At 35.6% G+C, this 24814-nt stretch overlaps 1 protein-coding gene across 1 annotated transcript; it reads left to right on the top strand.

Moving 5' to 3' along the window:
* The first annotated feature begins 15659 nt into the window (after nt 1-15659).
* LOC139896188 (OVARIAN TUMOR DOMAIN-containing deubiquitinating enzyme 12-like) lies at nt 15660-20027 on the top strand. Its single transcript, XM_071878783.1, has 11 exons — nt 15660-15772; nt 17146-17516; nt 17607-17767; nt 17938-18011; nt 18117-18171; nt 18330-18404; nt 18491-18564; nt 19102-19150; nt 19265-19349; nt 19487-19543; nt 19762-20027. Exons 2-11 carry the CDS (start codon nt 17189-17191, stop codon nt 19782-19784), a joined length of 981 nt encoding a protein of 326 aa, XP_071734884.1. The 5' UTR covers nt 15660-15772; nt 17146-17188; the 3' UTR covers nt 19785-20027.
* Nucleotides 20028-24814: the final 4787 nt, after the last annotated feature.

The raw sequence follows: 24814 nt of genomic DNA on the forward strand, positions 1-24814 counted from the left end.
TAAAACATCAAAATATATTAAAAGTGTTGTAAATATATTTTAAACATACTTTGATATATATGTATATATTGTTATAGGTTCGTGAATCAACCAGTGGCCAAGTCTTACTTCCCGACGAAGTAAAAATCTGTGAAAGTGAGTTATAGTCCCACTTTTAAAATCTAATATTTTTGGGATGAGAATACATGCAGGTTTTATAAATGATTTACAAAATAGACACAAGTACGTGAAACTACATTCTATGGTTGAATTATCAAAATCGAATATGCCCTTTTTATTAAGTCTGGTAATCTAAGAATTTGGGAACAGACACCCTAATTGACGCGAATCCTAAAGATAGATCTATTGGGCCTAACAAACCCCATCCAAAGTACCGGATGCTTTAGTAATTTCTAAATTTATATCATATCCGAAGGGTGTCCCAGAATGATGGGGATATTCTTATATATATGCATCTTGTTAATGTCGGTTATCAGGTGTTCACCATATGAATGATTTTTATCTCTATGTATGGGATGTGTATTGAAATATGAAATCTTGTGGTCTATTATTATGATTTGATATATATAGGTTAAACCTATAACTCACCAACATTTTTGTTGACGTTTTAAGCATGTTTATTCTCAGGTGATTATTAAGAGCTTCCGCTGTCGCATACTTAAATAAGGACGAGATTTGGAGTCCATGCTTGTATGATATTGTGTAAAAACTGCATTCAAGAAACTTATTTTGTTGTAACATATTTGTATTGTAAACCATTATGTAATGGTCGTGTGTAAACAGGATATTTTAGATTATCATTATTTGATAATCTACGTAAAGCTTTTTAAACCTTTATTGATGAAATAAAGGTTATGGTTTGTTTTAAAATGAATGCAGTCTTTGAAAAACGTCTCATATAGAGGTCAAAACCTCGCAACGAAATCAATTAATATGGAACGTTTTTAATCAATAAGAACGGGACATTTCAGTATGGATTGGCTCGATCGTTATAGAGCTGATATTGCATGCCATGATAAGTTTATTCGTGTGAAGACCCTAAGTGGGGGAGAGTTAATTATTCATGGTGATAAGCAAAGGAGACCGGTGCCGATATGCACTTTTGCACGGGCACGTCGTTTTGTTGTTACCGGTGGCATGGCTTTCCTTGCTCATGTTGTTGATACTCGCAATGAGCCACCACCTATTCGTGAAATTCCGGTTGTTAGTGAATTCGAAGACGTTTTTCCGGACGAATTACCGGGTGTTCCGGCGGAAAGACAAGTTGAATTTCGCATCGAGTTGGTTCCGGGGGCTACCCTCATTGCTAAAACTCCTTATCGTTTAGCGCCAATGGAGATGCAAGAGTTGTTAAATCAAACCCAAGAGTTGCTCGAGAAGGGTTTTATTCGACCGAGTGCTTCGCCATGGGGCGCTCCGGTGTTATTTGTGAAGAAGAAAGATGGTAGTATGCGTATGTGCATTGATTACCGTGAGTTGAATAAAGTGACGATCAAGAATCGTTATCCATTACCTAGGATTGATGATTTATTTGATCAACTTCAAGGTGCAACGTATTTCTCTAAGATCGACCTACGGTCCGGCTATCACCAAATGCGGGTCCGTGAGGAAGACATAGAGAAAACGGCTTTTCGAACGCGTTACGGGCATTATGAGTTTGTAGTTATGCCCTTTGGTCTTACGAATGCACCGGCGGCATTCATGGATCTTATGAACCGAGTGTGCCAACCTATGTTGGACAAGTCGGTAATAGTGTTCATTGACGACATACTAGTCTACTCGAAAAGTATGAACGAGCATGAACGTCATTTGCGTGAAGTATTGAAGACGCTACGAAAGGAGAAGTTGTATGCAAAGTTCTCCAAATGTGAATTTTGGCTAAGGGAAGTTCAATTCCTTGGTCATATTGTGAACGAAAACGGTATTCAAGTAGATCCGGATCGAGACGGTGAAGAGTTGGGGACGACCAACTACGCCTACGGAAATCCGAAGTTTTCTCGGATTGGCCGGTTATTATCATCGGTTTATCCAAGATTTTTCTAAGATCGCTTCTTCGTTGACGAAATTGACAAGGAAGAATGCGAGATTTGTTTGGGAGAACGAGCAAGAAATTGCTTTTCAATTGTTAAAAGAGAAGTTGTGTCAAGCTCCGGTGTTAGTGTTACCGGAAGGTGTTGAAGACATGGTGGTTTATTGTGATGCTTCCTTAAATGGTCTCGGGTGTGTTCTAATGCAAAGAGGTAAAGTCATCGCTTATGCCTCTCGACAATTAAAGGAACATGAAACGAGGTATCCGACTCATGATCTTGAGTTGGCAGCGGTTGTGCATGCGTTGAAAATTTGGCGCCATTACTTGTATGGTGTCAAGTGTACGATTTATTCGGATCATAAGAGTTTGAAACATCTCTTTAATCAACGAGATTTGAATTATCGCCAACGTAGGTGGATGGATGTGGTGAAAGACTACGATTGTGAAATACTTTATCATCCGGGTAAGGCGAATGTGGTCGCGGATGCGTTGAGTCGAAAGAGTCAACATCCGGCGATAAAAGTGGGGTCGTTACGTTTGATTATTACCAGCGATTTTCTTGAAAAGCTTGGTGAGATTCAAATAGAGGCTTATGTTCACAACAAGCATACGGAGCGAATCGTGGGCCAATCGGAGTTTATTACTATGGGTCAGCGTGGTTTGTTGTCTTTTCAAGGAAGGGTGTGGGTGCCTAAGATGGGTGATTACCGACGAGTGCTACTTGATGAAGCACATAAGTCAAAATACTCCATTCATCCGGGCGCGACGAAAATGTATCTTGACTTGAAGAAAGATTATTGGTGGCCGGGCATGAAGCGTGATGTTGTGAAGTATGTTGAGCAATGCGTCACGTGTTTGCAAGTAAAAGCCGAACACCAAAAGCCGTATGGTAAATTGCAACCGTTAGAAATTCCGAAATGGAAATGGGAGCACATTACCATGGATTTTATTACAAAGTTACCTAAAACGGCGAGAACCCAATTCGATTCGATTTGGGTTATAGTTGACCGATTGACAAAAAGCGCTTTGTTTCTTCCCATTAGAGAAGCGATATCGTCGGAGACTTTGGCTAAGTTGTTTATCAAGGAAGTGGTCTCGCGACATGGGGTTCCTATATCTATTATTTCGGATCGAGATACCCGTTTTACATCTCGGTTTTGGGAAAAGTTTCATGAAGATATGGGCACGCAATTGAAGTTGAGCACGGCGTATCATCCTCAAACGGACGGTCAAACCGAACGTACGAATCAAACTTTGGAAGATATGTTACGGGCGTGCATCATTGACTTTGGTGGTAGTTGGGATGAGCATTTGCCTTTGGTAGAATTCTCGTACAATAATAGTTATCATACTAGTATCGGGATGCCACCTTACGAAATGCTTTATGGGCGTAGCTGTCGAACTCCCGTTTGTTGGGGAGAAGTGGGTCAAAGAGAGATCGAGAGTACCGATTTGGTTTTAGAGATAAATAGCAAGATCGATTTGATTCGGGAACATTTGGAGAAGGCTCAAGATAGGCAAAAGTCGTATGCCGATAAACGTAGACGAACGATCGAATTTCAAGAAGGCGATATGGTGATGCTTAAGGTTTCGCCATGGAAGGGTATTATTCGATTTCGAAAACGGGGAAAGTTAGCTCCTCGGTTTATTGGGCCATTCAAAGTTTTAGCTCGTGTTGGCGAAGTTGCTTATCGTTTGGAATTACCCGAAGAACTTGCGGGGATCCATAATACATTTCATGTTTCCCACTTCCGTAAGTGTCTTGCGGATGATTCCTCATGGATGCCTTTAGATGAGATCGAGCTAAACAACAAGTTAGAATATGTCGAGGAACCGATTGCTATCCTTGACGAGAAGGTGAAAATGTTGAGGAATAAAGAGGTGAGAACTTTCAAGGTTCAATGGCGGCGAAGTAAAGGTTCCGAGTTCACTTGGGAGCCCGAAGAGTTCGTGTTAGTTTATCTTCCCTCGTGTCATGCGGCTTGGATTGCGTGGTCGCAATCCGGTTCAAGTGGGGGAGAGTTGTAAGATCCTGTTTTCTTTTTGGGTTTGGACGCCGTCCAAACATTTGGGACGCCGTCCCAGTTTAAAGGCCTGGACGCCGTCCAACAATTTGGGACGCCATCCCAGATCGAAGACCTGGACGCCGTCCAACATTTTGGGACACCGTCCAGAATGGCTGGCAGGCATGTCTTTTTGCTTTTAAATATCTTAGATGGGTAATTTGGTAATTTCACTTGGTGGACGAATTAAAGGCCCTAGATCAGTTTGGTTGAGCCTCATTACTCCATTCCTAACCACCAAACTTCATCCACTTAAATCCTAGTGAGAGAGTGTGATTCAAGTGTGAGAAAGCTCAAATTGGAGAAGAAGAAGCTTGTTTCGGGTTTTAGCTCGAGCATTAAAGTTGTTCATCTCCTCGTTAGCTTCGTTTTGATTGTTGTGGTAAGCCCTAAACTTTATTACCTTAGTTTAATGTGTTTAAGGGTTAGGGTTTGGGTTAGTATTGCACATAAAACCCATTTGTGAGTAATTTGGGGTTTTGGGTAAGTTTGGGCCATGAAGACCCAAATGGTGACTAACCTAGGGTTTTGAAAGGGTAAATGGTGTAAATGGGTCTTAAAGACCTAAGTAAATACTAATACACTTATAGTTAATGTTAGTGGGTGTGATTTGGGTTGTGGGTGACCCAAATGGGTGTGTTGACCTAGAAATGGGTCAAATGGGTCTTTGATGACCTAGGTTGTCTTGCATGTATGAAAACGAGTTAACTTTGTGGTTAAAAGTGTGTTAATACCTTAATTGGCTAAAGTTAGGGTTTTTGGTGAAATTAACCCATTATTAGGGTTAAAGGTGCAAAATGGGTCGGGATTGCACTTAGGGTCAAAAGACTCTAGATTGTTGAGTGAGTTGCTCGACCGACTTGTGTTGTGAATTGATTATGTGATAAAATGTAATAGGTACGTTACATTGACGTTGCAAGTTCGGTTATCTTACACGAAGACTTTGAGGTGAGTGGAATAATTATATGCGTATGTATATAATGTATCTATTTGTTGTAGCGTGAAAGGTGTAGTGTCGAGGTGTTAAGACACCACGTTTCACGTGAAGAGTGTAGCATCGAATTGTTAAGATGCCACTCGGGTGTAGCATCGAGGTGTTAAGATGCCACCTAGGAGTGTAGTGTCGAGGTGTTAAGACACCACTCCGTAAAATAATGAGTGATGCATCGAGGTGTTAAGATGCCACTCGGGGTAATGTGCCGAGGTGTTAAGGTGCCACCCTAGGGGTTAGTGGTGCAAGGTGTTAAGTGCCCTAACGGATGTTACGAACACCGATGGCGTTTTCGCGAGCGCCGTTCCCTTGTACTATTGGTTAACCATGGTTATTTGTGTTGTAAGCATATTATAATATTCGAGTTACATTTATATGCGGAAGTTATGCTAGCTTGGGGGTATTGGTGAATTATAGCTTGTTATTGCGACGATAAGCTAATGTTGTTTGCTAGCATGTTTGCGGTTGTGTAAGTGTATGCAAGTAGGTATAATTATATATGTATTCGTATAATTATTGCATTCACTAAGCTTTGCTTACCCTCTCGTTGTTTACTTTTTTATAGGCTCGGGCGTTGACAAGGGTAAGAGCGTTCAGTTGGATTAGTGATCTCCCGCTTGTTTTGTTAGGGGATGCTTTTGGGTGTTAGCTTTTGGAGTTCGACCGAGATTGGGTAGTTTAACCCCAAACACCATGCTCTAGTGTCGTTTGGAACTTAAACTTATATTGGGTCGAAACTTTTATTTTTGAACGAAACTCGTAAAATGGGCGATGTGGGCCCGATGATGTAAAACTTGATTTGATGATGAAAATCTCTTAGTTTCACTTATTTTGACTTGTGGTAAAAAGGTTTCCGTTTGAAAGTGTCGGGAAGCGGGTTTTCCGCTCGTGTGAGTTGGACCCGTGATCAGTGGCTGGAAGGCCATTGGACGCCGTCCCAGTTGTTTGAGCTGGACGCCGTCCCAAAACTCTGGACGCCGTCCCACCTTTCTGAGCTGGACGCCGTCCAGATGCACTGCCTTAAAATTTTTTTTTTTTGGTACGCGTTTTTGGGTTTATGAAGTCGGGTTGTTACATAAACATGTATCCAGTTGTTGACCGTCGTGTATCATAGTCTCCAGCGTAATCGGCGTCACAATATCCAGTCACGTGACATTCTTTTGTTTTCTTGTATAAAATACCAAAGTTGATAGTGCCTTTAACATACCTTAAGATGCGTCGTACAACATCAAGATGAGGCTTCTTCGGATTGCTCATGTATCGACTAACCACTCCAACTGCATAAGATATGTCTGGCCGGCTTAGTGTGAGATAAATAAGACTTCCGACCATCTTTCGATACATGGTAACATCTTGAAGACTTTTTCCTTCATCTGCTCGTAGTTTTGTATTCGGGTCCATCGGAGTTGAGATAGGTTTGCAATTAAGCATTCCGTACTTTTGTAAAAGATCTCGCGCATATTTCTGTTGTCCCAGAAATAATCCTTCTCTTTTCTGCTCTATTTCGAGTCCAAGAAAATGTTTGAGTTCTCCAAGCTCCTTCATACGAAATCTGATAGACAGATTCTCTCTTGTTCTTTGGATCTCCTCATAGTGATCTCCCGTGATGATTAAGTCATTAACATATACTAGCACTATGGCTAGTTTTCCTTGATCTTGTTTCACAAATAAACTAGAATCTAAAGGAGCAACTGTGAAACCACTTTGTACTAAGAACTCGCCAATCTTCCCGTACCAAGCTCTTGGAGCCTGCTTCAAGCCGTATAGTGCTTTCTTTAATTTGCAGACATGCTCAGGATGGATCTTGTTCTCAAAGCCTCTTGGTTGCTCCATATAAATGTCTTTGTCAAGTTCTCCATGTAAGAAAGTGTTCTTGACATCCATCTGCCATAACTTCCAAGATTTGCTAGCAGCTAAAGCTAGTAGAGCTCGAATTGTTGTGATCTTCGCCACTGGACTAAATGTTTCTTCATAATCCAGCCCATATTGTTGAGAAAAAACCTCTAGCAACAAGTCGAGCTTTATACCTTTCAATGGAGCCATCTGATCGAGTCTTCACCTTGTAAACCCATTTACAAGATATTAGTTTTACATCTTTTGGCTTTGGAACTAAACTCCATGTCTGGTTTTCTTTTAGTGCATTAATTTCTTCTTCCATCACTTTCTGCCATTCTTGAATTTGTGCTGCTTCTTCATAAGTGGAAGGCTCAATAGGTATTGATTCATCCACATGAGTAGCATTGGCATACCTCGGATTAGGTTTCCTCGACCTTGTTGATCTCCGTAATTCTTGCACATGCTCCTCGGCATCCATTTGGCTTGGACGAACCTCTTCGGATGTAGATTGATGTACCCCAGTTTTCCATGGACTCGTTTCCTTAGAGTACGATCCATCTCCTTCTTTAATTGGATCCGATATGTGCTCTTTATGTTCTTCTTTTTCTTCTGGACCTTCTTCTAATCCATGAGATTCTGGAAGCTCTATCTTTTGAGGTGACCACCATGAAGATGCTTCATCAAATACCACATTTCTTGAAGTATGACACTTTCCGGTATTTGGATCACAACATCTCCATCCTTTTCTTGATTCATCATAACCGACAAAAATGCACCGAATTGCCTTCTTCTCAAATTTGCTTCGTAGATGATCTGGCACGAAGACGTAGCATACACATCCAAAAACTTTGAGATGGTTGACGGTTGGTTTGATCTTCCATAATCTTTCATATGGTGAAATATATCCCAACTTTGTTTGTGGGAGTCTGTTAATCACGTACGATGCCGTCCTCATACATTCGGCCCAAAATCTGCCTGGTACATTCTTACCATGAAGCATACTTCGACAAGTTTCGGCAAGGTGACGATTCTTGCATTCCGCCACTCCATTCTGCTGTGGAGTATTGGGACAAGTTAATTGTCTTCTAATCTTGTGCTTCTCAAGATAGATATTGAACTCAGTCGATAAATATTCTCCTCTATTATCTGTGCGTAAGCACCGGATCTTAGTATTGAGCTCACTTTCTACCTTGTTCTTGAACTCTTTAAACTTCAAAAAAGTCTTCGACTTCTCCTTCATGAAGTAAACCCACACATATCTTGAGAAGTCATCAATGAATGTCACCATATATTTCATACCTCCAAGTGATGTTTGTTTCACTGGGCCGAAGACATCTGAGTGTATGAGCTCTAGTGGTGTCTTGGACTGATGCTCTGACTCCTTGAATGGCAATTGGCGAGCTTTGCCAAATTGACATCCAGCACATATTGTATCTGTTCGGATATCAATTTGAGGAAGGCCATTTACTATGTGTTTCACCATCATCTCCTTTAACTTGTTGTAGCCCACATGCCCAAGACGTTCATGCCAAAGATCAGCCGTTTCATTCTTTCGAGTCTTATCGACATATGCCGTTTTAGCAGATAGTACACAGACCGACTCTATTCTTCTTCCTTGCATAATTGGATTGCCAACCACCTTCACTCTCTTGAATACGGACACATCTTTTGGTCCAAAGAGCACATAATTCCCTTCTGCTGTCAATTGTGGTACTGATAGTAAATTCTTCTTTAGGCCAGGGACAAGATACACCTTCTCGAGTTGGAGCTTATGAGAGCCGCCTTCATTTGGAATTATTGTCTTTCCAATGTGAGAAATAGACAACCTTGAATTGTTGGCTGTCAACACGACTCTCTTTCCTTTGTAATCCTCCATTTCTTGCAGCTTCGTCCCATCGTTGGTCATATGATTTGAGCACCCAGAATCGATGATCCAATCATCTTTGTAGTTTATTTTTGACTTTAAGGTTGCTGCAAGAGCTTGATCATCCATGTCAGCTTCAACGGAGAGTCCTGCTTCTGCATCCCATGTTTCCTCATTAATGGTTGCTTCGAATGTGACCTCTTTCTTCTCATCTCTTGCGGCGGCCACATTTCCTTCAAAAGTTCGCCTTCTGGGGAATCTACAATCTCGAGCAAAATGACCCTTCTTGCCACAATTGAAGCATTCACCATTCTTTCTCTTATCATTTTCCCCGTATTGTTGGCGATGATCTATTCTTCCTTGTTGAGCTCCCCCTGAAGCGTTGCCTTTTGATTTTGGGTGACCCTTCCACCCATATGTCTTACTTTCTTTCATCGCCTCTTGTCTTCGAGATGTTGCTTTCTTTTTATTGGTGAAGAGTGCATCTTCTCCGTCTTTTACGGTTACTTCATTCATCTGCTTGGCTAATGCCTCTTGATTTGCCAATAGATTCTCCAGCTCTATTAATGATGGTTGAGTAGGCCATCCTCTCACAGCGGCTATAAATCCATTATACTCGGATCTTAAGCCGTGGATGATAATTCTCTTCATCCTTGCATCACTCACTTTCTCTTCAGGAGCAAGTTGAGATATCTCACGGCAAATTGATTTCACCTTGGTGAAGTACTGAGAAATAGACAGACTTCCTTGTGAGATACCCGCGAGCTCATTTTCCAAGAGCTGGAGGCGTGCTTCATTCTTCTTTGAAAATAATTTTTCAAAAGTTTCCCAAGCTGCCTTTGGTGTTTTCTCGTCACGGATGTGCTCCAATTGATCCTCCTCGATTGTAGTCTTCAATATAAATAAAGCCTTCCCGGCCTTGATGTTCCATTTTCTCAAGGCTTCAGCATTTTCTTTCGGTGGAGGCGTTGTGTCACTGCCAGCAACTATTTCCCATAAATCCTGTCCTTGTAGGTAGGATTCTATGCAAGTCCGCCAATAACCATAGTTGTGGTTATTGAGACTCTTGATTCCACTGCTCGTACTTGCAAGATCTGCCATCATGACGTCCAACGTCCAATAAGCTTGGTCCCTGACCGATGAGGTTTCACAGTTCCTAACTGTGCTCCGATAGAATCTTCCTTAGAGCCTTGGTGAAAACAAGCTGATGTAAACGTCTAACGTTTACCGATTTCCTCCACTAGAAATGGTCCCGAACAACCTGGCTCTGATACCAATTGTTGGAAGCTTCGACGAGCCCAACACACCACTATAGAGGATCTAGACTATACTAGACTCACTACACCAACACTTTGACGTTGGTTAGCCTTTAATTTTATAAATCCTTAGTGCACAATGTACTTAGGCGACAGTGTCGACCATATATCTTTAGGCGGTATAACCGACCATGTATTACTTAGGCGGCAGAGCCGACCATATAATAAGAACAACAAAAGTGCACTAAGAACTTAAACACAAACTAAGGCTTGATCGGGAAACTTAACAAAAACACTTATATTAAATTACAATTACAATATTACTTACAAGCTTTATCTTCTCTACTTTCGCTAACTCACACTCTTCTTCTCTTCTTCACAACTCACTTCTTATTTCACTCTCACAACTTCACACACACTTACTCACACCTTACAAATGAAATCTCCCCCCTTATTTATACTACTCCATGGAACATTCTAGAACCTAGATATTTTCATGGATATATAAATATCTAGATATTTCTACAACCTACAAATATCTAGATTTTTCTTTTACATTTCAATTTCTAGATTTTTCTCTCATATTCTAATATCTAGATATTTACATATTAATATCTAGATATTTTACCCATATATATTTACTAATTCCATATTATTCTAAATTTGCATTGTATTTTAATAGACACACTTTTACATTTACCCAAATATATAATATACATGTTAGATTAGATATGATACCGAATATAAATAAATTTATTCCACATGATTTTAATGAGAATTACTTACTGAAGGGGACGAGCGTGTCCCACAACATAATGCGAATGTGACATATGGGTCCATTGATTCAAGAACATGAAGTTTACGAAATGTTGCTTCTTTATAATCTCTTTTCCCCTGCTATAATCTGGTTCATCAAAATATAAACTTCATTAGATAAAACGAACGGGACACAAATGTTTGTCATCAACAAGGCAATTCTACATGAGAAGTTGTGGTGACTCCACAAGTTTGGAATTTTCATTTATAAACGTTGAGAAGTTATCCCACATCGGTCATGGACAAAAACAAATGTATGCATATAAGTCAAAGAGGAAGTTTCTCCATCACCAATTGGTTTTAAAAAATGATGAACTCTTGGACTTATGTGTTGTGCATCTTGTTAGACTATACGATTTATCAATTCCGTCAATAAAGTATATAGACACCATTGAATTTAGTTATATGACCCCATCTATTTTTAGAATGCATAGTTTTTTAGAGGTAAACAACCAATAAATTACCCTTTAAATATAATTAGTCTTGAAATTTTTTTTAGACCCCCACTAAATTTTGATTTTGAATTCACTACTAGATAAAACTAATTAACATGCATAAGTAACGGTTGTTTTTCAATCAAACATAATCAGTTTGATGTCGGTTTTCATTAAATTCTCGTCCCAAAGTCATATAAACTCTTCATTGACCATTAATCTTCATTTTAATCACACGAACCAAAAGCCTTCAATTGTCATCCAAAGTAATAATGTGGAGACCCGATAATAGATATAAGAATGTGTAAATTGAGCGTTGTCATATAGTTTATCAGCATGGCTCCTAAGTATATATGTGTTAAAAAAAAATTAAAATAACATAATTGCCCTTAAATAAATAGGTACTTTAATGTTTATGTTTTAGTAATTTGTAGAATGAGTATGTAATTTGTTATGTACCAAGTTGCAAAATCTTATCAAATAATAATGAGTAAAATATCAGTTACGATTATAGATGACAATGAATCGGATATGAATCCGGTAAAATTCAGAGACGTCTTTGAGCATAGGCAAGATAGGCAGCCGCCTAGGGCCCAAAATTTTTAAAGCGCCCAAAATTTTGATTATTTATATACTTTTCTCAAAATATTCTGTTTAATTAAATAAAGAATTGTCAATTAAAGTTGTAATACTGTAACTTTAAATAGTTAAATACTGTACATTGTAAGTAAATAAATAAATAAATCTAAGTATTATATTTTTATATGTATTAAAAAATTAAACGTGTATAAGGGTTCACTTTTATTTTCACCTAGGGCTTTCAAATTGTTAAGACGGCCCTGGTAAGATTATTTCTATATCTATATTCATTTGATTTATGTTATCTAATATTCATATTCATCTAAGTTGAATCAATTTATCCATATTCATTTCCACTAGATGGAGCGGTTAAGTAGACATCCATTAGATATTTAAGAATTATTATAATATTTTCTAATAATTCTTAATACTTATTATTTATTATGTATGCGTGTATCTATATCCATGGTCTAATATAGTAGTGTTTATTATAGCTTCTAAGAGTAGTTCGATAAACTCGTCCGCATAAATAAAATCACATACATACATGATAATGGTTTTAAATCAGTTTAACTCATTAAAAAAATACGTAGTACGAGTAGTATTTTTTTTTTTTTTTTTTTTTTTTTTTTTTGTTAAAAAAGTCAGAGAAATTTGCACGGATAGTCCCCGTAGTTTGTACCAGCCAGCATTGATAGACAAAGTTGCTGTTTTGAGTGTGGATAGTCCTCGTGACTTAAAAGTGGAGCAAGGAAAGTCCAGTTCACTAACACTGTTAATTTTTTCCGTTAAAAATGAATCATGTGCCAAGCATGTGAGGGTATTTTCGTCATTTACAGGAGTTTCATCAACTCAATTATTTATATTTATATTTAATAAATAAATATAAATATAATATAAATAGATATAAATATAAATTAATTATATATAATATATAATATATAATTAGACTTTTTTGCTCAGTTGGTCCCTCTATTATACCCCAAATCGCTAGTTTGGTCCCTCGGTTTTTAATTTGGCAATCAGAGTCCCTGAGTTATTTTGATTTTGCAATTGGCGTCCCTCCGTCAAATTTCTGTTAAAAATGTCCGTTAACCTTGTCATGTGCAATGCATGTGAGGGTAAAATCATCTTTTTACTCTTTTCTTCACTAAAAACAAGGGACCACCGGTGCAAAAATATTTTAACTGAAAATGAGGGACCACTGGCGCAAAAAAACTTATAATGTTTATATTTTTATTTTATAAATTTATAAAAACAAGAATCTATAAATAATAATAATAATAATAATAATAATAATAATAATAATAATAATAATAATAATCTTTTAATCTTTATCTTCAAAACTATATGCGAAGCTGTCACGACTACTCAATATCAATGGTAGTGGTCAAATACAAAAATCAAAAACATTGAAAATTTACAATCAAAATTGAATTATATAAATCAAAATTACTACAATGATTCACTGATGCTACCATGTAAGTACAAGAAATGAGTGATGGATGTTACCATCATCGCAGTCAAATAACCCAACCAGATCTAGGGTTTCTCGTTTTTTTTTTTAATTTTCGATTTGGGAACGATTTTTGGATCATGGGTAATTGATATAGGATATGAATGAATCTGGGAACGATTTACGACATCGTTTCAATATCTTCTCGAGATTCTTAAACCCTACACCATGTAATTTTTAAGTCTTATGATCTTGTATATGCATATATTTTTCAAACTTTTTACAAAACTTCATTGTTGAACTAAATTAAAATTTGAGAAGTAATTGTGAGTTTTAATTATATAAAATCCAGTAACTGTTTTGAAAAATCCATATCTGTTGTTATTACCTGATGATGAAGAACAAATCCGAGAAGATGATCGATGATGAAGATGAAGAGGTTTCGATCCACTAAACATGTTTCCGGCGAGTTTGCAGACGATGAAGATGATGGATGATAACGATGATGGATGATGAAGATGAAGATTTATAAGACCATGTAAATTTATTTTTTTGAATTTATATTTATAGGTTAGATCTGATTTTAAGTTAAAGATCTATAATTATATGCCCACAGATCAAACAACATTCAAATATTCAGTTTTTGATTTAGTTGAAGATGGGTTTGGTTTATAAGATTTTTTAAGAATTTTTAAAGATGGGTTTGGTTTATAACATTCAAAATTTTTTTTATCTCCAAGTAAATATAATTATATTATAAGAATTTTTAAAGTAAATATAATATAATTATATCATAAATTTATAAATTAAAAAATAAAAATTTTAAGAATTTTTTGCACCGGTGGTCCCTTGTTTTTAGTAAATAAAAGAGTAAAAAGACGATTATACCCTCACATGCATTGCACATGACAGGGTTAACGGACCTTTTTAACAGAAATTTGACGGAGGGACGCCAATTGCAAAATCAAAATAACTCAGGGACTCTGACTGCCAAATTAAAAACCGAGGGACCAAACTAGCGATTTGGGGTATAATAGAGGGACCAACTGAGCAAAAAAGTCATATAATTATATATATTCACCTAACTCACTTATTATTTTCACATTTAGGTCACGAACGCTAACCATGAAACTCACTGCACCACCACCTGCCGCCGCTATCCACCAGATTTGGGCCACCAATCGCCACCATCCGCCATCTCTTTGAATCAGTCACGAACTCCATCTACCAGAGATCGACAACGGATGGACAACTGGAAAACTCACCGGTCGGTCGTTATGAGTTTCCGGAATTTGTAGTGGTGGTTCAATTTCTTTATTCCCTCACACCGTCACCGCTGCACACCTTCAATTGCAGATACCCGATTTGTAGATTCATCGTGGTGGTGGTGAAGGGTTTAAAGTTTTTTTGGCTATTCATTTTAAATTCGTCAATTTTGATTGATGCTTGTTAATTTGTTGATTTAATTTGTTAGATATCATCTTGCTAATGCTCGAAAATCATCAATTGTTAATTTGAAACAACATCCACACTTCGAATTTATTGATGAACGAAATAGTTGACTTTTTAGCCATAATGTTTGACTTTGCAAATTCGTGATCATTTGAAGTATTTGGAAGCTATAAATTTCCGAAAAGTATCGCGACATGATTGCTAACACATCTGCACTTTTAGTTTTCTTCAATTGTTAATTTGAAATTTTGAGTTCATGAAGGTGAAGAAGAAACGAACAGTAGCAGTTAAAATTTGATATATACGCGAATTTTTGAAGCTAGGATATGTGAGATTTGACTCTTTAGCTGTGATACCATATGTAAAGTTAGAATTGGTCAATTCGTGTTTGTTTGATATTGTATGTACTGTATGCGTTTGTTTGTATATGTAACATATTGTATGTATCTATATAAATGTAAGATGATGATGATGATGATGATGATGATTAATAGATGAATATCAGTAACAGATTAATAGATAAAGGGTTTAAGTTTGTAGCTTCTGTAAATCTATAAATGTTTTTTTTTTTTTAATTTTGTAGAAGGAAAAAGAAAGTCAAAGAAAAAATGATGAAAGAGGAAGACGAGTAGGGCAAATTCCAAAAATACCCTCACATGCTTTGCACGTGTTCAAATTTAACAGAAAAGTTAACGAACGTTATGCATGTGGACTATCCTTGCTTCTCTATTAAACCGCAGTGAGTATCCTTTTTCAAATCAACAAGTATGTCTATCCATATCCATGATATGTATTACAAACCACGTAGACTATCCACCCAATTTTCTCAAAAAGTTAATAACAAAAGGGAATATTAAAAGACTGACCGGTGCGACTTGCGAGTATTCCACCCTCCTAACAGCCAAACGCAATACAGACAGACAGACATTGTTTATGAATGATTCCTTCCGCTTTTGAAGACCCACTTTTTCATCGATCTACAAATAATCCTTTGAGGTAGCTCTATTATATTTATATCCGATTCGCGGATTTTTTTATTTATTTATTATCAAATGATACTTGATGTCTCTAATTCACATTAGGTTATCACTGCAATGCTTCTAAATACACCATTTTTTTTTTAATTCCTTCAATATTTTATCTTGTTTAATCCATTTGGTCCGTGTTCTATTTTGCATCGTAGATCCTAAAATCACACGTGCGCAATGATTTGAATGCTCTTCATTTTTCTTCAGTTGAATTTGTAATTTGTATGTTATTACTGTATTTAATTGTTTGCTGAGCTGGATTAGGTTTATATATATTCTAGTATATTTAGGAATTAGGTTATTTAATTGCACAATGTAGCATTAAATTTACAGGGGAAATGAAAGTAGAGTAGGGAATGGAGTCCAGGACATCCATTAACTTGTGTTTTTTTTATTTTTGAATTTATTTTTCGTCTAAAACTGATGTTTGCCGAGAAAAAAAAAATTGTGATTGATCATTAGGTTTACTTTCCCTTACTTAGTGGTGCAATGTTTACTTCCATTAGCCATCACCATATTCTTTCCTGGTTACTGTACTAATATGATAAGATGAGTAGATGACATTACACAATCACAATATTTATCCTTAAGTCATGGTCCTACACGACAACGATAATACGGATTCCATGTTTTATCATTATCAGATGATTATTTTCTCTCGCATTCATAAGATTAGTGTTTCCGTAAGACAAGTATTAAAGGTCAACCTTTATTTAAGGTTTGTATATCAATATATCTGTAACCCATACTCAGGGCGTGTTTACTTTCCACTTAATAATCTATTTCTATACAGCTCTTAATTTAGTAAGTAAAAATTGTTGTTTCCTTGTCACTTAATCTGTTACTTAATCTGAAAAGTGGTCTGTTTGTAGGAGACATAGAATCAGACACTGTTTCCCAAACATAGGCAAATGGAAACAGAGGCGGTTTCAATAAAATAAATATTCAATCCACAAACTTATTGATGTTGATGAACACCGTGTTTTTTTTTTATCAGTAATAATAATTTGATACTTACGAGTATCTTGAGTTGGCATTAGCTTCAAGCTCTAAAAGTCTCCCATATATATTCTGAAGCTATGGCCAAAATTCTTACACTTTGCTTCTTTGTTTGATAGTCGGGTTATAAGGAGTTATAATCTATCACTTGGCAAATAAAGTGATGTACTTGTGGATTTAATAATGTTAATAATGCATAATGTGTAGCCACATAATAAGTCAATCATCTTACTTATTTATATGGACTACTAGTAATATTTAATCAAGTAGCCTTTTCTGATTAAGGGTATTTTCTCTCCCTTTTCAGCATTAAATTTTGACAAAATATTCTTCTTTTTGCAGCTGGCAGAATATGAATTAAATTAAACAATTACACATTAGCAAAATGTTTTCATATGGTCAAGATCCCGATGTCGTTCGGTGGGGTCTCCAGCTCTTTGACGGTGGGCCATATACTGACAACGCCTATTCTGGATACAATCCACAAAATTATGCAGAATGTTTTCACGATCAGTATTCAAGAGAAGTCAGCTATAACACTGAATGTATCAATACAGATAATGACAAACTTCCTATACTTTCTCTTCAAGTAGACGTATCTCCATTTTCGGTTGACGAAGCGTCTACACCTTCTTGTGAAGCTGTTGATCATTCACAAACATCTTATTATTCACAGGAATCACTTAATCAGTCTATGGCAAACTACAGTCTTGGTAAAGAATAAACAAAATCTGTTCTTATCTGATTTGTTTGATTATTTTAAGTTCTTTTTGGTCTTATGATGTTTATATGTGTCATTGAAGATGATGAAAACACGAATGATGTTTCACCTTCTAGTTTTTGCGGTAGCCCCATACGGCAATTGAACTATGGGGAGGAATGGGCTTATGCCTTGGAATTGAGTGATGAGTATGCTCTGGACGATGAAGTAGGCAAAAGGTTGAATCATATGGCTTCAATTCCTGTAAGTATCTGCAAATAAGGCTACAAAATCTAAATCTATCTATGTTATGCATTATAAAGAGATCAAGTCAAATTGCTAGTTTTGTTGCATACATAATAGATAATGTTTTTTTTTTTCGATGTGATAAATAAAAATGATAAAATTAAGACTTTGCTGTTTGGTTTCTGTAGCATGTTCCTCGAATCAATGGAGAAATACCATCCGTAGATGAGGCAACTTTAGATCATCAGAGGCTACTAGACAGGTAATAGGCAAATTTCCTACCTTATACTAATAGTTCAACTGAATGCAGCATATATATACTTGTTTTGCAAGTAATATGATGCTTAAATACATCATCCTTTTACAGGCTTCAGTTATACCAATTAGTAGAGTCTAAAGTTCAAGGAGACGGAAATTGCCAGGTGAAACATAAATTGTTAATCCTAAGAATATCATATGCAATAATCAGACTGTAAACCAGAACACTTTTCTGTTATAGCAACTGTTTAATTCCCAACCTGTTATCTACAATATATGTGCTCAATATGAAGTTTGAACGACCTTCTGTATCGCTTTCCAGTTTAGAGCTCTATCAGATCAAGTTTATCGTTCAGCGGAGCACCATCAGTTTGTGAGACAGCAAATTGTAAATCAGGTTGGTCTAGATATATCATTCTCTTATTTCTATCAGATGATACACCTTTTGTATGCATTCCTTAATTTTAATTCTTTTTTCCAAAGCTTGAATTACATGCAGATATATACGAGGGATATGTCCCCATGGGTTATGGTGATTACTTGCAAAATATGGCCAAGTATGTTACTGCTATTTTCTGCTAGTTAATATTTTTTCTAAGGGTTAAAGCCACAAATTGGCTATACACTTTCTCAAATCAAATGTCCTGATGTTGCCCATATACCCATTTGCGTCCCACTGTCGTCTACAAACTTTCAAAAAATGCACCGATGTCGCCCACTGTACTTTTTTTACCTGCAACGAAAACAATTGATGACGTGACTTCTAGGTAGTCATGACACGTCGGTGATACATCGGAACAGAAACTGAAAGTATATGGGCGACATCGGAACACAACTGAAAGTATATGGGCGACATTGGGACATATAAAATGAAAAAAAGTTAAATAATTAACTTTACCGGTTCAGCAGGTAACCCGTAACGAAATGTTAACATTGGTACATTTCTTGAAAGTTTGTAGACGACAGTGGGACGCAAATGGGTATATGGGCAACATCGGAACATTTGAGAAAGTATATAACCAATTTGTGGCTTTAACCCTTTTTCTAAGTTACCATCTTACTATTCGATTCTAATTTACATTGGTGTGAATCAGGGTCGGTGAATGGGGTGATCATGTCACTTTGCAGGCTGCAGCTGATTTGGTAAGAGGATACGTTCTGCTGTTAACGCAATCGTAGAAATTTCATAATAACATTGGCATGATTAAAAAAAATACCATGTGATGCAATTTAATGGACGTTAATTGTATGGTGCAGTATGGGATCAAAATATTTGTAATCACGTCATTTAAGGACACTTGCTATATTGAGATTGTTCCGGGTGTTCAAAGATCAAATCGAGGTATCATCTTATTCTGTATCCCATATAAAATACAGGACTAATGCCGAAAGAAATAGTCAGAAGTTTGAGTAAAACCTAATGCAACATTGTCTTGTTGGTTAATGTTGCATTGTCTTATTGTGACATCTGTTTTGTAGTAATTTTCTTAAGCTTTTGGGCGGAGGTTCACTACAATTCAATATATCCTTTGGAAGGTACAGATAAGATTCCTGCTGATTGATTGTAAACAGTAATATTTTCAGCTAGTGTTGCTTTCAACTTTTGAGTGAACAATTAGTAATCTGTTTGCCACCAAAAAAATACATTGTGACTACTATTTTGAAAAGGAAAAAAAATCATATATCTTTGGAGTAGTCATTATAGTCAGATCTACTAATATTTTCTAATCTTGTACATGGTCTGTGTACTCCAGATGTGTCGAATGCGAGATCATGAATTTCCTGTAGCGCTGATGTAGAAGATGAGGATCTGAGTGGGCTATTATTGCAACTCTCTACCGGCTTATATCATTCAACAAGTAACACAGATTCCACTCAATTTATACTGGGCATAGTTGCATGAAAATATGCCTCGAAGACGATAATTCCATTTTTGTTATATTCTGTATAAACTAACATGCTCAAATTTGTAAGCTGAATTAATTTCATTTTTATCATATTCTCTATTAACTAACTTGTTCAAGCCTGTAACCTTAATATATCACAATTTATAAGGTTTCATTAAACCATCATTTCACTTGGAACCATCAAAGCCCACATATTCCAACATTTTACTTGTAACCAGAAAAGCAGAAAGTACACCATCCAAACCATACAATGCGACTCAATATTCAATCATAATTTCACAATCTACAAATTACCATAACATAATTATCTAAATCTAAAATAAAACTGATCAGAGGATGTATGAAAATATTGAAGGACCCAAACCCCCCAAGCAATAGTATGCGGGAAACACAATCTAAGTGCCGAAGAATCTGAGAACAATAAAAACAACTATTCCGAGTCGTTTGGCGCCAATGGTGCTTCAACAAGATGTATGAAGTAAATCCGAAATCTGAAATAAGTAGTCACCACAGAGCCTCTAAAGCAAAGAACACGAGAAAATGTAATTTGTAGCCAACCGAAAAAATCAATCAACTGAAACACTCAAGCCTCCTACCATTGTTCTTTAACTATGAATAAAGTGACCTTAATTATGTATATACAAACCATCCAAGCTTGGCTTGAGTGGTATGGGTGTGAGATCCAACTTGGGTTAATTCCAACCCAGGTTCGATTCTCACTCCAAGCAGGAAGTTTCCAACCTTTGATGTTACTGTCAATATCAATGCGATTTGGGAAGGTCTCTGGGCAAGTTTTCCCAACCTTCGATGGTGCTGCCAACATCGTCGTGAATTGTGTTTCATCCTAACGCGTGTGTAGGTGGCAACTGAGAACATTCGATGTCGTTATCGCCATTAGAATAAATAAATTATTGTTATAATATATAAATATATATATAAATGGATAGTCAATTATTGATACACAAAAGTAATATTATTGTATTTCCTAAACTTGTGATATTTTTGCTATAAATAGCCATGAATGCAAGCATTAAACTTGCACCATTTCTCACACTTACAAAGTGTTTCTTTCTTTCTCTCCATTATCATCTTTGTTCTTACACATCATTATTAGTATTCTTAATCAAGAATCAAACCACTAAAGGTAGTTATAAGCCTACTGAATTATAACATCAAGAAACAAACCACTAAAGGTAGCTATAAGCCTACTGAATTATAACACGTTATCAGCACGATAATCTTAATACTAATTATGGTTGGCTCTGCCACCTAAATGATATATGGTCGGTTATACCACCTGAATAATATATGGTCGACACTGTCGCCTAATTATCATTTATGTTACTAACATTTATATTTCTATTATCTAACATTTATATGGTAGACACTGTCGCATAATTATCATTTATGTTACTAACATTTATATTTCTATTATCTAACATTTATATGTTCGACACTTTCACCTAATTATCATTTATGTTATATAACATTTATTTATGATTGCTTACATATGGTCGACACTGTCGCCTACTTATCATTTATGTTATATTAAATTTATGTTTAATGTTTATATACTTATGAATATAAATTGACTCTAATTTATCATGTTGTTTGTTTTAATTTTTGATAATAGAAAATGTCGAATCTGGAAAAGCTTAAATTTACTCCTTTAGAATCAACGGAAAACAACTACATGCCATGGGTTATAAAAGTAAAAATGCATCTTAAATCAATGGGCATTCTTGAAACCATAAATGAAAACAATACTTGTTCTGAAAAAGAACAAGCAACGGCATGTTGCTTTATTCATCAACATATTGATGAATGCTTACAAAATAATTATGTGACTGTAGAAGATCCCCATGTTTTATGGGAAGGTCTCAAAAGCAGATTCAATAATCAAAGAGAAATTTTACTTCCAGCTGCTATGGAACAATGGAGAACATTAAGGTTCCAAGACTTTAAGAAAGTAAATGAATACAGCTCAGCTCTGTATAATACAGTCTCACAACTTAAATTCTGTGGACATGAAATAAGTGATGCAGACATGTTGGAGAAAACTTTCTCCACAATGAATGCTGCCAACATCACAGTGCAAAGAAATTTGAGAATGCTAAAGTTCAACACATATCCTGAACTTAATTCATATCTCTTGGTTGCAGAGCAAAATGATGAGCTATTAATGAAAAATCAGCAATCCCGTCCTACTGGTACACTTGCAATCCCTGAAGCAAATACTGCAAATAATTATAAACATGGACAAGGACGCTGGCAAGGTCGTGGTTATAATAACCATCGTCATCATCATGCCAAAAGCCATAACTATGGTAGAAACCATCCTTATGGTAATGGGAATGGGCGTGGACGTGGTCGTGGCCGTGGTGGTCAAAGAAATAATAATCCACGAAAATATAAATATCAACCACAAAACAAGCCCACTAAACAAGATGTTGAAGAAAATTCTTCTAAAAATTCTGAAGAATCTTGTTACAGATGTGGTAGAATGGGCCACTGGGCTAATACTTGCCGAACATCTAAACATCTTGTTAAGATGTATCAGGATTCGCTGAAAGGTAAAGAAAAAGAAGTAAATTTTGTGGATAATATTGATCCAACAGTCACTGAGCAACCATCTGATTTATATGAAGATTTCTTGAATTAAATTAATATGTTTCTTTTATAAATAAAACAATTTAACCTTTGTCATCATGTTTTCTCAAATGTTTCAGTTCTATATGTTTTATCAAATGTTCCAGTTCTATGTTTGATGTTTCAATTCTATGTATGTCAAATGTTTCAGTTTTATCTATTTGTGTGTAATAAACATTTTGTGTAAAATTTATATACTTACTGTTTGTTTCTTATTGTGATGACCCGGAAATTTCTGACCAAATTTAAACTTAATCTTGTATGATTAACGTTTCCGACACGATAAACAAAGTCTATGAAGTTAAATCTCAAACTTTTGAAATATTCAATTACCCTTCGTTTATTCACGATGATGCACGAACAATTATATGTAAATAGATACATATACTATAACTTGAAAACGTAACAAAGTGTTATGAAAACGATACTGTGCATTAACCTTATTGGTTTGATTATCTGATTGATATATTTAACTACGGAGTAAAAGATTATGCCAAACGATTGAATGAAAAGATATTTATTAAGTCTCTTAATGATTATGATATTGTTACGGGTCTCTGTTGTGAGGACCACACTGATTTGAGAAATTATTCCTTTTTAACGGTATTCGGAATAAATGATAAAGTGTTTGTTTAAATAACGTAATTTGGACACATACAATAATTAGAATATTAATTGTTAAGAATTAATTATATGAATAACTTGAGATATGTATTTTAAAACGTGTTTATAAATATTGAGAATAGATATTAACTTGGTTATGAAACGTTTGATAAATATTATTATATTAATAAATAACGAGACAATGATTTATAGAAGTAAATGACCAAAACACTCAAATGTATAAATTATATTTCGAGTGATATAGTTTAGGGATAATTTAAGGCTATATTTTGACAAAGGTACGTATCCCAAAACGTAAAATGCAAGTTTTCTCAGCGTACGAAAGGACGTTCGAAAAACCGGGACGTAAGTCGAGTGACGATATACGACTTATCGGAACAAAAATTACAAGTCAACTATGCACATGAATTTAATATAATATATAATTAATTATTTAAATTATATATATTATATATATTATTATTAATTATGTCGACAAACAAAACAACAAAAATTTGTGAGCTGGATTTTGAGGCCATGCGATCGCATGAGAAATAGGCATAAAACCCATGCGATCGCATGGCAGTCAGGATTCAGAAAGATACTATAAATTGGCCAGTTTGCTCGACACTCTCACACACTTCCACATTTCTTTTTCTTTTCTCTGTAACTTATAATTTATATTATTATTATTATTATTATTATTATTATTATTAAGATTAATATTATTATTAATCCTAATATTATTATTAGTAGTATATATACATAAAATACTACGACGAGGTCATGAGCGTGTCATTTTAAAAATGAGTTTTACGAGCGGGATAGAGCTAAGAAAATTATGGGTTATTGCCAAGGAGGTTATGGGTAATGTTCGGGGGTATATTTATGAATCAAACCTAGTGTTTATTATCTCTGTTGCGTCTACGTACTTTTCTGAAATATTGAATCTCAATACTGATACGTAAGCATTTATATTTTATCTTTTATAAATTAATAGTGTATCCATGTCTAGTGCTCGAGTTTATATATTTATACATGCTAGTATGCTAAATTTCGTTGCTAAACAGTTTATAATGAATCATGAATTAAATACATATATTACTGGTAAAAGGTATATGATATGCATGTTTTTGGAAAGCTAACGAAAAATCAATAACTTTTCATTTAGACACCGAATAGTTTCGATGAACGGATTAAAAGATATGATCAACTGAATTATGATTGACGTTAATTGAAATTGCTTTTGAATCTACAATTAAGATTTAAACAACTTGTTTACGAGATTGATAAAGTGAATTTTTAAATATTACCAACCGAGTAAATGAATCTTTATATAAGGCACGTCTCATTTTGTTAAACTATTGTCAAAATTGACTTTTTGAAACGACTTTGGATAACTTTCGTATGTCGATCTTGAGCATTAGGATTGTGATACACTATGACCTGACCTAGCTTGATAGACATTTATTGACCAACATATGTTCTCTAGGTTGAGATCTACGATTATTTGATATTCCGAGTTTCGGTCACATTACGATGAACAACTTTATGTGCTGCTAAGGTGAGTTTCATTGATCCATTTTTAATTGCTTTTGCAATATATATTTTTGGGCTGAGAATACATGCACTTTATTTTAAACGCAAT

The sequence above is a fragment of the Rutidosis leptorrhynchoides genome, chromosome 3 (assembly GCF_046630445.1).
Source record: "Rutidosis leptorrhynchoides isolate AG116_Rl617_1_P2 chromosome 3, CSIRO_AGI_Rlap_v1, whole genome shotgun sequence".
Taxonomy (NCBI): domain Eukaryota; kingdom Viridiplantae; phylum Streptophyta; class Magnoliopsida; order Asterales; family Asteraceae; genus Rutidosis; species Rutidosis leptorrhynchoides.